Source organism: Schistocerca americana, chromosome 8, assembly GCF_021461395.2.
Source record: "Schistocerca americana isolate TAMUIC-IGC-003095 chromosome 8, iqSchAmer2.1, whole genome shotgun sequence".
Lineage (NCBI taxonomy): Eukaryota > Metazoa > Arthropoda > Insecta > Orthoptera > Acrididae > Schistocerca > Schistocerca americana.
In genome coordinates, this window is record NC_060126.1 from 521,001,294 (window position 1) to 521,014,943 (window position 13,650).

Below are 13,650 nucleotides of genomic sequence, written 5' to 3' on the forward strand. Positions count from 1 at the left end.
ATTCGATCCGGCGACCTTTGGATTACGAACCCGAGCGCTTACCGCTGCGTCACGACGCTGGAGAAAATAATTAATCGTAGAGAGTATTTCACCGCAATGGTTTCTTTTAACTGTCGATTTTCTCGACAACGGCTGAGAAGTGCATCTTGGTGCTTTGCCACATTACACCTCTGGCCATGAGCTTTTATTATGCCCAGTATGAATCGAATCTGAATTTCACAATTGGCGGCCTCCCCTTGTAAGACTCCACTCGTGCCCTCAGTGGCCTGCCTACACAGTTTCGCCATACTATGCGCGCCACTGTTCAGATCCAAGACTTGGAAGCAGCTCGCGATAATCGACGGTGTGTTGCACAGTGGAGTATAGATTTAAACGCAGATGCAGGAAGTGCACAAGCGTGTCGAACACAAACGACACGAGGTGAAAATGTGCCTTGTTGTGACAGATGGCGCTGGCAGTGTCGACGACCATCTCGTGCGACGACTCGACGTCTCCCATCTTCCCGATCGCGCTGTTGGTGACTTCTCAGCCCGAGAATCAGACGGGACCGACCAACATCCTGGCCCCCACGCAGCTGGGTGTCGGCGCGCAATGCAGCTTCAGTCACAGCGTCGACCCTGCGGAGTACAGCGGTAAGTTCTCGCTGAGACATTTACAGGCGTCTGTCGATTGTAACCACATAAATTTTGTGTGGGATCAGATCAATCCGTAGGCAGTACCGCGTGTAACGCAATCATAACTCTTCTGTGTTCTACAATGCACTCCCTAACTCGCAGTTCGTGTATTACGCAGCACAGTTATTACGTTGTAGTGGAAATGGAAATGAGCGTTTGGCGACATTGGCCGGGAGGCCCCTCGCGGGGCAGGTCCGGCCGCCATATCGCAGGTCTTATTACAGTCGGCGCCACGTTGGGCGACCTGCACGCCGGATGGGGATGAAACGATGATGAACACAACACAACACCCAGTCCCTGAGCGGAGAAAATCTCCGACCCAGCCGGGAATCGAACCCGGGCCCAGAGGACGGCAATCCGTCACGCTGACCACGCAGCTACTGGGGCGGACACGTTGTAGTAAATATCTCACAGTTTAAACAACGTTAAAATATACAGGGTGAGTCACGTAACGTTACCGCTGGATACATTTCGTAAACCACATCAAGTACTGACGAATCGATTCCACAGACAAAACATGAGGAGATGGGCTAGTGTAATTGGTTAATACAAACCATAAAAAAATGCACGGGAGTATGTTTTTTAACACAAACCTACTTTTTTAAAATGGAACCCCGTTAGTTTTGTTAGCACATCTGAACATATAAACAAATACGTAATCAGTGCCGTTTGTTGCATTGTAAAATGTTAATTACATCCGGAGATATTGTAACCTAAAGTTGACGCTTGAGTACCACTCCTCCGCTGTTCGATCGTGTGTTTCGGAGAGCACCGAATTACGTAGGGATCCAAAGGGAACGGTGATGGACCTTAGGTACAGAAGAGACTGGAACAGCACATTACGTGCACGTGCTAACACCTTTTTATTGGTCTTTTTCACTGACGCACATGTACATTACCATGAGGGGTGACGTACACGTACACACGTGGTTTCTGTTTTCAATTACGGAGTGGAATAGAGTGTGTCCCGACATGTTAGGCCAATAGATGTTCAATGTGGTGGCCATCATTTGCTGCACACAATTGCAATCTCTGGCGTAATGAATGTCGTACACGCCGCAGTACATCTGGTGTAATGTCGCCGCAGGCAGCCACAATACGTTGTTTCGTATGCTCTGGGGTTGTAGGCACATCACGGTACACATTCTGCTTTAACGTACCCCACAGAAAGAAGTCCAGAGGTGTAAGATCAGGAGAACGGGCTGGCCAATTTATGCGTCCTCCACGTCCTATGAAACGCCCGTCGAACATCCTGTCAAGGGTCAGCCTAGTGTTAATTGCGGAATGTGCAGGTGCACCATTATGCTGATACCACATACGTCGACGCGTTTCCAGTGGGACACACTCTATTCCACTTCGTGATTGAAAACGGAAACCACGTGTGTACGTGTACCTCACCCCTCATGGTAATGTAAATGTGCGTCAGTGAAAAAGACCAATAAAAAGGTGTTAGCATCACGTAATGTGCTGTTCCAGTCTCTTCTGTACCTAAGGTCCATCACCGTTCCCTTTGGATCCCTACGTAATTCGGTGCTCTCCGATACACACAATCGAACAGCGGAGGACTGGTACTCAAGCGTCAACTTTAGGTTACAATATCTCCGGATGTAATTAACATTTTACAATGCACCAAACGGCACTGATTACGTATTTGTTTATGTGTTCAGATGTGCGAACAAAACTAACGGGGTTCCATTTTAAAAAAACGTAGGTTTGTGTTAAAAAACATACTCCCGTGCATTTTTTTATGGTTTGTATTAACCAATTACACTAGCCTCTCTCCTCAGGTTCGGTCTGTGGAATCGATTCGTCAGTATTTGATGTGATTTACGAAATATATCCAGCGGTAATGTAGGTGACTCACCCTGTATAGTAAGAGCAAATGCGTTATATTTGCAGGTGTATAGTATTTATCCTGTAAAGTTGGCCTCAACGTCAGGGCTGGTTCCCTTGTTACTGTATAACCTATTGAAAAGATTTTGTCTCGGGTCGTTTACATGACAAGTCTCTGGACCTTGCTTTTAACCATTTTCTTCTTTTATTTGCATGTTCTTCAAACACAATTTGCCATCTCATATTTGACACTTTTTCAGATATACAGTGTGCTGCTTGCTTGAGCCATACAATGAACATAATCGATCAGAAAATAACATGTGCAAAACTCAATAGATGCTAAAGGGACTCTGACGCTACCCAATCCAATTCTGGCCCTGTCTCACGCTACTCTGGCGCACCTTGTGCCAAATTTACGTTACATGTCGAGATTCCAGCTTCCAGTACCTTCTAGAACAGGGTACAATCCAAATTAGCATTAAAGTGACTGTCTTACTCGAAGTGGTTTTCCAGATTTAATTATATATTGTTTTCTGAAAATAGTTACGTGAAGATTTGTATGGCTAACGGTTAATAACAAACTTTACAAATTTTGACAATATAATGAAAAACAGAAATTTTGTTTGTATGTAAACTGAAGCAGAACAATATTACGTTTACTGTAAATTTCTTTTAGATCATTTAAGTTGATAACTGTGATTAGTAATTTTCATAGTACAAAATCAATATTACGAAGTAGATTCATATGAATAATGTATGTTTAGAGATATCTTCAGATGAAAACTACGTAATTTGAGTAAGAAAATTTAAAAAATTTACCTAAGCCTCGCCACAGTTTACGCAGAATCGAATGTTTTGGTTAACGTGTGAAAGTTCCGAGGAGGTAAGATCGAGTACAATACACACATGGCCGAAAGTCGGAAAGGCATTGGATGTGATGTTAGCAGCTGGTTGCCCCTCCGTGGTCGCTAAAAATTGCAGCATCGTGTCGAGGCATGCCCTCTACGTGTTGAAGTCGTTCTGAAGAAATACCGATCCTCGCACCTTGCGCCACTGGCCACAGTTGGTTCATTAGACTTACTCGGGTACCGACATCAAACCATAAATGTTCTATTAGGTAAGAACGTGAGTCTTCAGTTTCTATAGCCGGCCGCTGTGGCCGAGCGGTTCTAGGCGTTACAGTCTGGAACCGCGTGACCGCTACGGTCGCAGATTCGAATCCTGCCTCGGGCACGGATGTGTGTGATGTCCTTAGGTTAGTTAGGTTTAAGTAGTTCTATGTTCTAAGGGACTGATGACCGCAGATGCTAAGTCCCATAGTGCTCAGAGCCATTTGAATCATTTTTCAGAGTCTCTGGGCGTATTTGTTGATCGAACAGTCCACGGGTGCACTGCGGGCTCGTAGTGTCCAGTGGTCGCAATGTTTCGGCGTCAGAGATTTCGCCGTCGTCAGGTGCGCTGACGGACTGAGCTCCTGAGGGCGCGCGGCCGACTGACGTCCCCTGTGCCCCCGCGAGCCGCTCCGTCCACGGGGACTGCGGATATGAGTGAGCGCACCTGACGATGGCGCCACCTCTGGTGCCGAAATACCGCGCCCATTGGACACTGTGAACCGGCAGTACACCGGTGGACTGTTCGATCAGGTTAAGAACGTGTCATCTGGGTGGGGGAGTAGGGCCGAAGCCAACCGTGGTCGTCAATTCACTGGACTGTTCATTAAGGCACCTGCGTGCAATCAAAGAACAAAGACACCGTTTCCATCGAGCTGCTCTAATGACAGAAAGTGGTGAGGATGGTCTGAGAGAACATCTACTTAGCGTGCAACTATCATTGGTCCCTGCGGCCAGACAATGCGACCTGACAGCTATCAAGTGAATAAACATTATGACTTGCAGGCTCCACTATCTCATGAAACATGTGTGACACTCACGCGTGTCCATCAGACCGATGCAACTGAAACGGAGAGTCTTGAAACGGCGCTACCTGCGGTGGCCATTGCTGCGCGGTCCAGTGGGTACCTCCGGCTGAGAGCTGCATCGAGGTGTCAACAAAGAACTACGACACGGATCACCGGTTGATGGAGCCCGTGCTGCGCATTTGCCTCCGTTCAGTACTGGCAGGAATGGCTTCCCAGCGCCACACACTCAGATCGGTGCTGATGTCACCCCAGTGACTCTCCCCATACGGCTCTGCGGAGGTAACATGATGACCATTTTGGAGACACTTGTGTGGAAAATGTATGCGACGAATTATGCATGTATAAACGTTGCCTCCGGTGCTATGTGTGCTACATACCTGACGGCAAACTGCTCACGTATTGTGTCTACAATCGCGCCATACACAGCATCTAGACACAGCACTAATAGTCATACACAGCGTATCTACAAATCTACATCTACGTCATTACCCTGCTATTCACAATAAAGTGCCTGGCAGAGGGTTCAATGAACCACCTTCAAGCTGTGTACCGTTCCACTCTCGAACGTCACGCGGGAAAAACGAGCACTTAAATTTTTCTGTGCGAGCCCTGATTTCTCTTATTTTATCGTGATGATCGTTTCTCCCTATGTAGGTGGGTGCCAACAGAATTTTTTCGAAATCGGAGGAGAAAACTGGTGATTGAAATTCTATGAGAAGATCTCGTCGCAACGAAAAACGCCTTTGTTTTAATGATTGTCACTGCAGTTCACGTATGATGTCTATGACTCTCCCCTATTTCGCAATAATACAAAACGAGCTGCCATTCTTTGTACTTTTTCAATGTCATCCGTCAGTCCCACCCGATGCGGATCCCACACCGCACAGCAATATCCCAGAATAGGGCGGACAAGCGTAGTGTAAGCAGTCTCTTTAGTAGACCTGTTGCACCTTCTAAGTGTTGTGCCAATGAATCGCAGTCTTTGGTTTGCTCTACCCACAATATTACAAATGGAACAAGATGTTCTATAACTCTCCGCTACTCAGTTTATCGAAGTGGATGTGTATGTGTGAAAGACGGAGAGAGAGAGAGAGAGAGAGAGAGAGAGAGAGAGAAAAGGAGACAGGAAGAGTTCTAGTATGCACTGCCTCATCAAAAATATCCGAGCACCCCTATCTAAAGCGGAATTGTCCACCAGATGTCACGAGAAGCGGATCCGCGACTATAAACGGAGGCGGCGAGTACTGTGCTGTCAGTAGAGAACCAGTAACAGCAGAGTGTGTACGTAGGTAGTGTTCAGTGAATTTCAAAGTCGACTAGCCATCAGTTGTCACCTGAGCAGCAGATACATCAGGAATATTTCAGCCATTCTAAAGCTCCCCAAGTCGACTGTCGGTGATGTGACTGTGAAGTTGAAACGCGAAGAAAAACCACAGACCAGGCAGACTTCGTGTACTGACCGACGAGTATTGCAGAGGGTGTTTGTAAAAGATCGCACGAACTTGACGGAAGGAGTCACTCCTGACTTCCAGTGTGCTATCAGCAGTGCACCTACAACAGCTAGTGTAGCTAGGGAGTTGAAAAGAATGGGGTACAGTGCTCGATGTGATGACCTCAACGCACAGGAAAAATAATTATCAAAATCTGAACTGTGAAGTCATCCAAAATTCTAGTTGGAAAACCACACTCTTTGTTATACTTCTCAATTGGTCACGATCCCACTTTGTTTATGAACTGAAAACTCTATTATTCACGAGAAACTGCTCTGAAATTAACCTGAACCGACAAAATTGTGTATATATTCCCTGGGCCGGCCGCGGTGGTCTCGCGGTTCTAGGCGCGCAGTCCGGAACCGTGCGACTGCTACGGTCGCAGGTTCGAATCCTGCCTTGGGCATGGATGTGTGTGATGTTCTTAGGTTAGTTAGGTTTAAGTAGTTCTAAGTTCTAGGGGACTGATAACCACAGCAGTAGAGTCCCATAGTGCTCAGAGCCATTTGAACCATATATTCTCTGAAACTTCAAAGGAATTAGAAAAAGTAACAAAATTTCGTGAATCACACACAATACTGTTAACAATCGCATGAACACTGGGGAGTGTTCACCATACATCTTCCCACTTTTGAGTATAACCAGTGTCTCTTAATACTACGACTCGTAGCAATACAATATCAAAAAAACTTTTATTACTGGGTAAAGAGTCACTACGTGATTTGACAGCTGACATTTATAATTCCCTCTCACGTCAGAAAAAGCACCAATACGGGAATAGCAGCTTTTACATTATTGGTCAGAACGCAAGCAATTATGGCAGTCGCCGTAATTTTCGCGCGAAGCCATATTTCGCGACAAAATACTCATTAGTTACTGTCATATATCTAGTCTCATAACAATACATAAAACTACATAAAATAACTACAATAATTTTGACATGCGAGGAGAATTAGTCCTAATGAGAGGAAGAAGTTTATATTTACTGGTGTTTCAACAATGACTACCAGGCAACTTTTAATTCACTGATTGTAATTTTATTTTCGTTAACAGAAAGCAAACATAAACTAAACAAAGAATTTATTTGAATAGAGTCTGTAATTCTTATACTTTTAATAGAGAAGGAAAGTTTCTAGTTCAGGGGATAGCGTTCGGCGAAATCTCATAACTTTTTGTTGCATACGAAGCGTTGCGTTAGGCAGCACGATGTCGGTGGTTTACGATGATGAGAGCAGGATACAGGCAGTTCCGCTGGTTAATCTTCTCCGGCGAAACGCAAATAAAGTTCCGGCACAGCTGTATCATTAACCCCGTGGTGATTAACAGACCACAAGACGCCAGTATACGACCGTTGTTGACTTGTCCTCTCTTTCAAAGCACATTACGTAGACATCGCTCGTTTTTACTCTTTATGCACTGTCCGTGACACTATCGTCCATAATTACACGGTTCGTCACATTCATATAGTCTTAGCCACAAATACACAGTTGATAGAATTGTTCATGTATGTGAAGCACACCGTAAACAATGTCCACTCTGTTGTCGCATTTCAAACTTCGACAACGTCACTGAAAGCCATTTACATTGCAGAGTTAATTTTCACTTTCATGGTTTGATAGAATGTGATATACAACAGTTCCACCACCCAAAACCAATACCAGCAAAGTTCATTCGAATAAAGGCACAGTTCGTGTCGGCCACAACAAAGTAATGTTAGCGGCACTTTCACAGTCCGGTTTGTTTGCGCTTAAAGTTCGCTGGCGATGGCATTACATACCGCAGTGGTAAAGAGAATTAACAATCTGATAGTTCGGAATCACTGTCCATACAATTACGTATGCTTTTCATGCAACACAGAACTATTTTTCCCGCGCACGCTTCACAGACACGCCATCCACCAGCCCCTCTACTACGCAACAACCTTTCAACTCTCGATATCACTATCGCTGTCCCCTCTCTATAGATGTTATATCGTTATCGTAAATTACATAAACCTTTATAAATGTTATTGACTGCATTTTTCACAATTAGTAATATTCCAAAGGAGAACTTTAGAAACTTCACCACTGGTACAAAGCAAGAAACATATTTATCCATTGGTAAACGAAATAATCACAATTACATCTTTACATTTAAAAACCACAGTAGAATGTTACATAATCACAATCAGAAATGCCCATATGAACGAGAGAAAAAGAATAGAAATCTAAAGAAAATCACGAAAAAAATTTTATAGGCCTAATTAGCAATGCCTTCACGTCGAGCAGTGCTGTGGGCAACGTTAAGCGACGCTTGTGGCGGTGTAAAGAGTGAGTGACTGCAGACGAGTGATTTGGACTGAAGAGTCACGCTGTAACCTGTCAAAGCGACTGTAGGGTTTGGATTTGGTGAATTCCTGGAAAACGATACTTGCCGTCATGTGGAGCGCCAACAGTGAAGTGTGGACTAGCTCTTCTTACGGTATTTGGGTGTTTTTCGTGATTAGTTAGCGTGTGAGCCCCTTAAGCAAAAACTAAATTCGGAGGGGTGCGAACACATTTTACAGCATTGCGTTAGGCGCACAGTAGGGCAACAGTTGGGAGATGACGGTAGTTTGGATCAGCATGACGGTGCTCGCCATCACGACTGCGTGAGGCAGTGTTCTGCGGACAGTGACATTGCTGAAATGGTCTTGAACAGTCCCTCCTCCATTTTCATCAAATAAGCATAACACGAAAACGTAAGGATTCCTTGAGACTAAGCTACAGTGTGTCCCAGTTCCGTTACGACTGCTTATGTCAAATTCCAACCTGCAGTGCCGTCTTATGGCAAGGTGCGGCGTACTATCCTTGAAGTTTCAGCAACACCTGTGTGGGAAGTCAAAGCACTGACATTGCCACACAGCAGACGTCGTGGCCCTGAATGTTACAGTAGGTACGTGTGCGACACTCGTCGGAAAATGGCAGCGGAGCAGTGACGCGACATCAAGTTTTTTGAGTCTTCCAGTGTTTGTAGTCGAGAATTCGTCGAATTAGACCCGAATACCGAGAGGAAGATTTCTGGTTGCACTTCCGTGACGACACCGTAGCCCAAATAGCGAAGATTGTGCACGAGATTTTGGCCAACAAATGGATCACAGTCCTCAATCACCCACCGTATTCGCTGGATTTGGTCCCAGCCGACTTACCGACACGTTGGACGGACCTCGTTGATACACCAACAAATCAAGAAACTTGATTCGTGACGTAGTCGTGAGCACGACCGTACATGTTAGCTCGTTTCCGCCATTGTGTCACGTCTCCATCTTTACTGTTGTTACCCCGAAAAACCGGCTGGACCACACACACCTGTTCACAGTGTGTTGTTTTCCTGTCCTACAGGCTTTCATGTTTTTTGGGAGCAGACGTTCAGTGAACCGACTGCCCTGAGGGAACCTGAGAGCTTCGAGATGTAGTTGCGGACTCAGACAGAAACCGCACAAAAACAGAGCTTTTGCTGAAATTCCAGTAATTATTTCGATACTAATAATCGTTAATAAGCTCTGACTTGTCTCACTGATATCTGAGGAATCACAATACGTCAAAGGGAAAAATTTTTAGCTGTGAGAGAATGCGAAAAATTAGCCAAATTCAAACAGTAATCTCACTGCCACCGAGTACAGAGACTGTCATTTGCGTAAACTGCTCTCACTCCTATTTCAAGAACGTTTCTAATTAAGCTCAAGTCTAATTCACCGTAGCATGTTCCGTGACCATTGAACAGAAGCAGTACTCCACGGGCAAACTACTAAACACTTCGTCAGAATCCAAATTCATTATCGTTACATTTGCTTTAACAATTACATTAATGCACCACATAAAAGTTCCCAATTCGGCACAGCATTGATTAGTGCGTGACGAAGCCCAATATATCACAGCATTGTTTTATATTATTTAACATTTCATACGTGGTTAATCTTCGCCCGTTGAGGTTACGTGATCTTTGATGCGTACCACATTCTTGCCCGGCCATCTCGTATCCGTTGTAGGTGACCAGTTACCGGTTGGAAGACTGACAGCGGTACCAAGTGACACATATCGCGCTTTCTTCAACGTATTTTACACAATGTTTAAATCCGGCATTTCCCTCATTTTGGAACATGGTTGCATCCTCAGCCGTCTATCAGACAATAAGCCGGTTGCGAGCTGCTTACGAAATAAGCTCAAAGACCAAAAAAACGACGCACCACGGAGGAATTATTCTGATGGGGCGGTAATCGGTAGATGTAATGCACAAACAAATCATTACAGTTTCAGAATAACTGGGTGACTTATTCAAGAGAAATAACTCCAAAAAATGAGCAAGTCAATAACGCGTTGGTCCGCATCTGGCCCTTATACAACCATTTATTCGGCTTGGCCTCGATTGATGGAGTTGTTAAATGTCCTCCTGAAGAACATCGTGACAAATTTTGTCCAACTGGTGAATTAGATCGTCAGTACCCGCACCCAATTGGAGGGCTCTGCCCACAATACTTCAAGCGTTCTCAATTGGGAAAGGATCCGGCGCCCTCGCTGCCCAAAGTAGCGTTTAACAGGCGCTAAGGAAAGAATTATAACGCTCTCTCCCTGTGCGGACGGGCATTAACTTACTGGAATATAAGCTTAGGATGGCTTCCCATAAAGGGCAACAAAACGAACCCTAGAACATCGTCGACGTACCGCTTTGCTGTACCGCGGATGAAAAACAAAGCGGTCCTGCCGTGAAGAGAAATCACTCCCCACTGTCGGGCACTATGGCGGGCCACAGTCGGGCTGGTATACCACCGCTGTCCAAGGCGTCTCCAGACATGTCTTTGTTGGTCATCGGGGCTCAATTGGAAGCGGACTTATTACTGAAGACAATTCTGTTCCAGTCAATGAGATTCCAGGCCGAAGATGTGTCTGGAGACGCCTGGACAGAGGTAGGATACCAATCTGAACGTCGCTTGCCGTATGGCCCAATAACCAGGAGTGAAGGTCTAGGGTAACGTTGCATTCCAAAACAGGACCCGTTCGGTTGTCATCCGAAGTATTCTTACGGCACACGCCGTTTTGTTGCCCTTCGTGGCAAGCTATCACGGGTTTACATTTCGCGCGGTGAAAATTTCTTCTGCTTGTCTTTATACTTGCCAAACCCTACCTTTCTCAGGAAGCTCGCCAGATATCCAACAATTGAGAACATCTGGAGCGTAATGAGCAGGCCCCTCCAACCAGCTCTGAATCACGACGATCTAAAGTGCTAGTTAGAAAAATTTTGTACGATATCCCTCGGGAGAACAGCCACAACTCCATCAATCAATGGCAGGCCTAATAACTGCTTGCGTAAGGGCCAAAGGTGGTCCGACGAATTATTGATTTCCTCAGTGTGTGAAGGTCTTTCTCTGGAGTAAATCATCCAATTTTTCTGAAATTGTAATCATTCGTTCGTCTGTACAGGTACATCACATCTACTGATTTCCGTCCCATTCGAATAATTTCTTTGTGGCGCGTCTTTTTTGTCTCGGAGTGCATTTTACACAACGATTAAACGCAGAATTCCCCACGCTTTTAGCCGGCCGGAGTGGCCGAGCGGTTATAGGCGCTACAGTCTGGAACCGCGAGACCGCTACGGTCGCAGGCTCGAATCCTGCCTCGGGCATGGATGTGTGTGATGTCCTTAGGTTAGTTAGGTGTAGGTAGTTCTAAGTTCTAGGGGACTGATGACTTCAGAAGTTAAGTCCCATAGTACTCAGAGCCATTTTTTTGAAGCCCCCGTTTTTGACCATGGTTGCACGTTCGGCTCTCTCTTTATCAAATGACGAGCAGGTCGCGAGTTGGCTTACGAAATAAATTAGCCTCGTTGCAATAATCGGTCCCCCGCAACAGCCGTGACGTACGTCAGCGTAGGATGGATGCCACGCGACTGCCAGGTATCTGTTTCCACACGAACTACAGCGCTCCGAAGTGACACATGTGCTTTTCTGATGGGGTGACTAATACTTTATCCCAGTGAACTTAGTAACCATGTGATTGTCGCTTGCAGTAAGCTCAGTGCATCGGCCACTCTGGTTGCAGGCTGGGTGCAAGTGGACGAAGCGACAGGAGAGATGAACGTGGCCGGCCTGGACTACGAGAGCGTGACCAGTCTCTTCATCTCGCTGTCCGTCTCCTGCGAGTCTGGACCAGAGCAGCAGCAGCAGCAGCAGCAGCGGTCGCGGCGGCTGCGTCACACGAAGGACCAGCCAGACTGGTGAGAGGCACAAATTCAGGGCTTCAAAATTACACACCTGTACATTTGATTAGAATCGGAATTTAAAAGAGCTTTGGAGGACTTACGGTCAAATAAGGCAGAAGGGATAGATAACATTCCATCAGAATTTCTAAAATCATTGGGGGAAGTGGCAACAAAACGACTATTCACGTTGGTGTGTAGAATATATGAGTCTGGCTACATACCATCTGACTTTCGGAAAAGCATCATCTACACAATTCCGAAGACGGCAAGAGCCGACAAGTGCGAGAATTATCGCACAATCAGCTTAACAGCTCATGCATCGAAGCTGCTTACAAGAATAATATACAGAAGAATGGAAAAGAAAATTGAGAATGCGCTAGGTGACGATCAGTTTGGCTTTAGGAAAAGTAAAAAGACGAGAGAGGCAATTCTGATGTTACGGCTAATAATGGAAGCAAGGCTAAAGAAAAATCAAGACACTTTCATAGGATTTGTCGACCTGGAAAAAGCGTTCGACAATATAAAATGGTGCAAGCTGTTCGAGATTCTGAAAAAAGTAGGGGTAAGCTATAGGGGGTAAGCTATAGGGACAGACGGGTCATATGCAATATGTACAACAACAAAGAGGGAATAATAAGAGTGGACGATCAAGAACGAAGTGCTCGTATTAAGAAGGGTGTAAGACAAGGCTGTAGCCTTTCGCCCCTACTCTTCAATCTGTACATCGAGGAGCAATGATGGAAATAAAAATAGGTTCAGGAGTGGAATTAAAATACAAGGTGAAAGGATATCAATGATACGATTCGCTGATGACATTGCTATCCTGAGTGAAAGTGAAGAAGAATTAAATGATCTGCTGAACGGAATGAACAGTCTAATGAGTACACAGTATGGTTTGAGAGTAAATCGGAGAAAGATGAGGGTAATGAGAAGTAGTAGAAATGAGAACAGCGAGAAACTTAACATCAGGATTGGTGGTCACGAAGTCAATGAAGTTAAGGAATTCTGCTACCTAGGGAGTAAAATAACCAATGACGGACGAAGCAAGGAGGACATTAAAAGCAGACTAGCTGTGGCAAGAAAGGCATTTCTGGCCAAGAGAAGTCTACTAATATCAAATACCGGCCTTAATTTGAGGAAGAAATTTCTGAGGATGTACGTCTGGAGTACAGCATTGTATGGTAATGAAACATGGACTGTGGGAAAACCGGAACAGAAGAGAATCGAAGCATTTGAGATGTGGTGCTATAGACGAATGTTGAAAATTAGGTGGACTGATAAGGTAAGGAATGAGGAGGTTCTACGCAGAATCGGAGAGGAAAGGAATGTGTGGAAAACACTGATAAGGAGAAGGGACAGGATGATTGGACATCTGCTAAGACATAATGGAATGACTTCCATGGTACTAGAGGGAGCTGTAGAGGGCAAAAACTGTAGAGGAAGACAGAGATTGGAATACGTCAAGCAAATAATTGAGGACGTAGGTTGCAAGTGCTACTCTGAGATGAAGAGGTTAGCACAG

General features: G+C 45.2%; 1 protein-coding gene across 8 annotated transcripts in view; it reads left to right on the forward strand.

Moving 5' to 3' along the window:
* The window catches only part of LOC124545180 (mucin-5AC-like), a 349,462-nt gene that overhangs the window by 264,841 nt on the left and 70,971 nt on the right, over positions 1 to 13,650 (forward strand). For all 8 annotated transcript variants that reach the window (XM_047124022.1, XM_047124023.1, XM_047124024.1 and 5 more), the window contains 2 exons: positions 446 to 632; positions 11,969 to 12,143. In XM_047124022.1, coding sequence (XP_046979978.1) covers positions 446 to 632; positions 11,969 to 12,143 — 362 coding nt within the window. The remainder of the gene's footprint in view (positions 1 to 445; positions 633 to 11,968; positions 12,144 to 13,650) is intronic.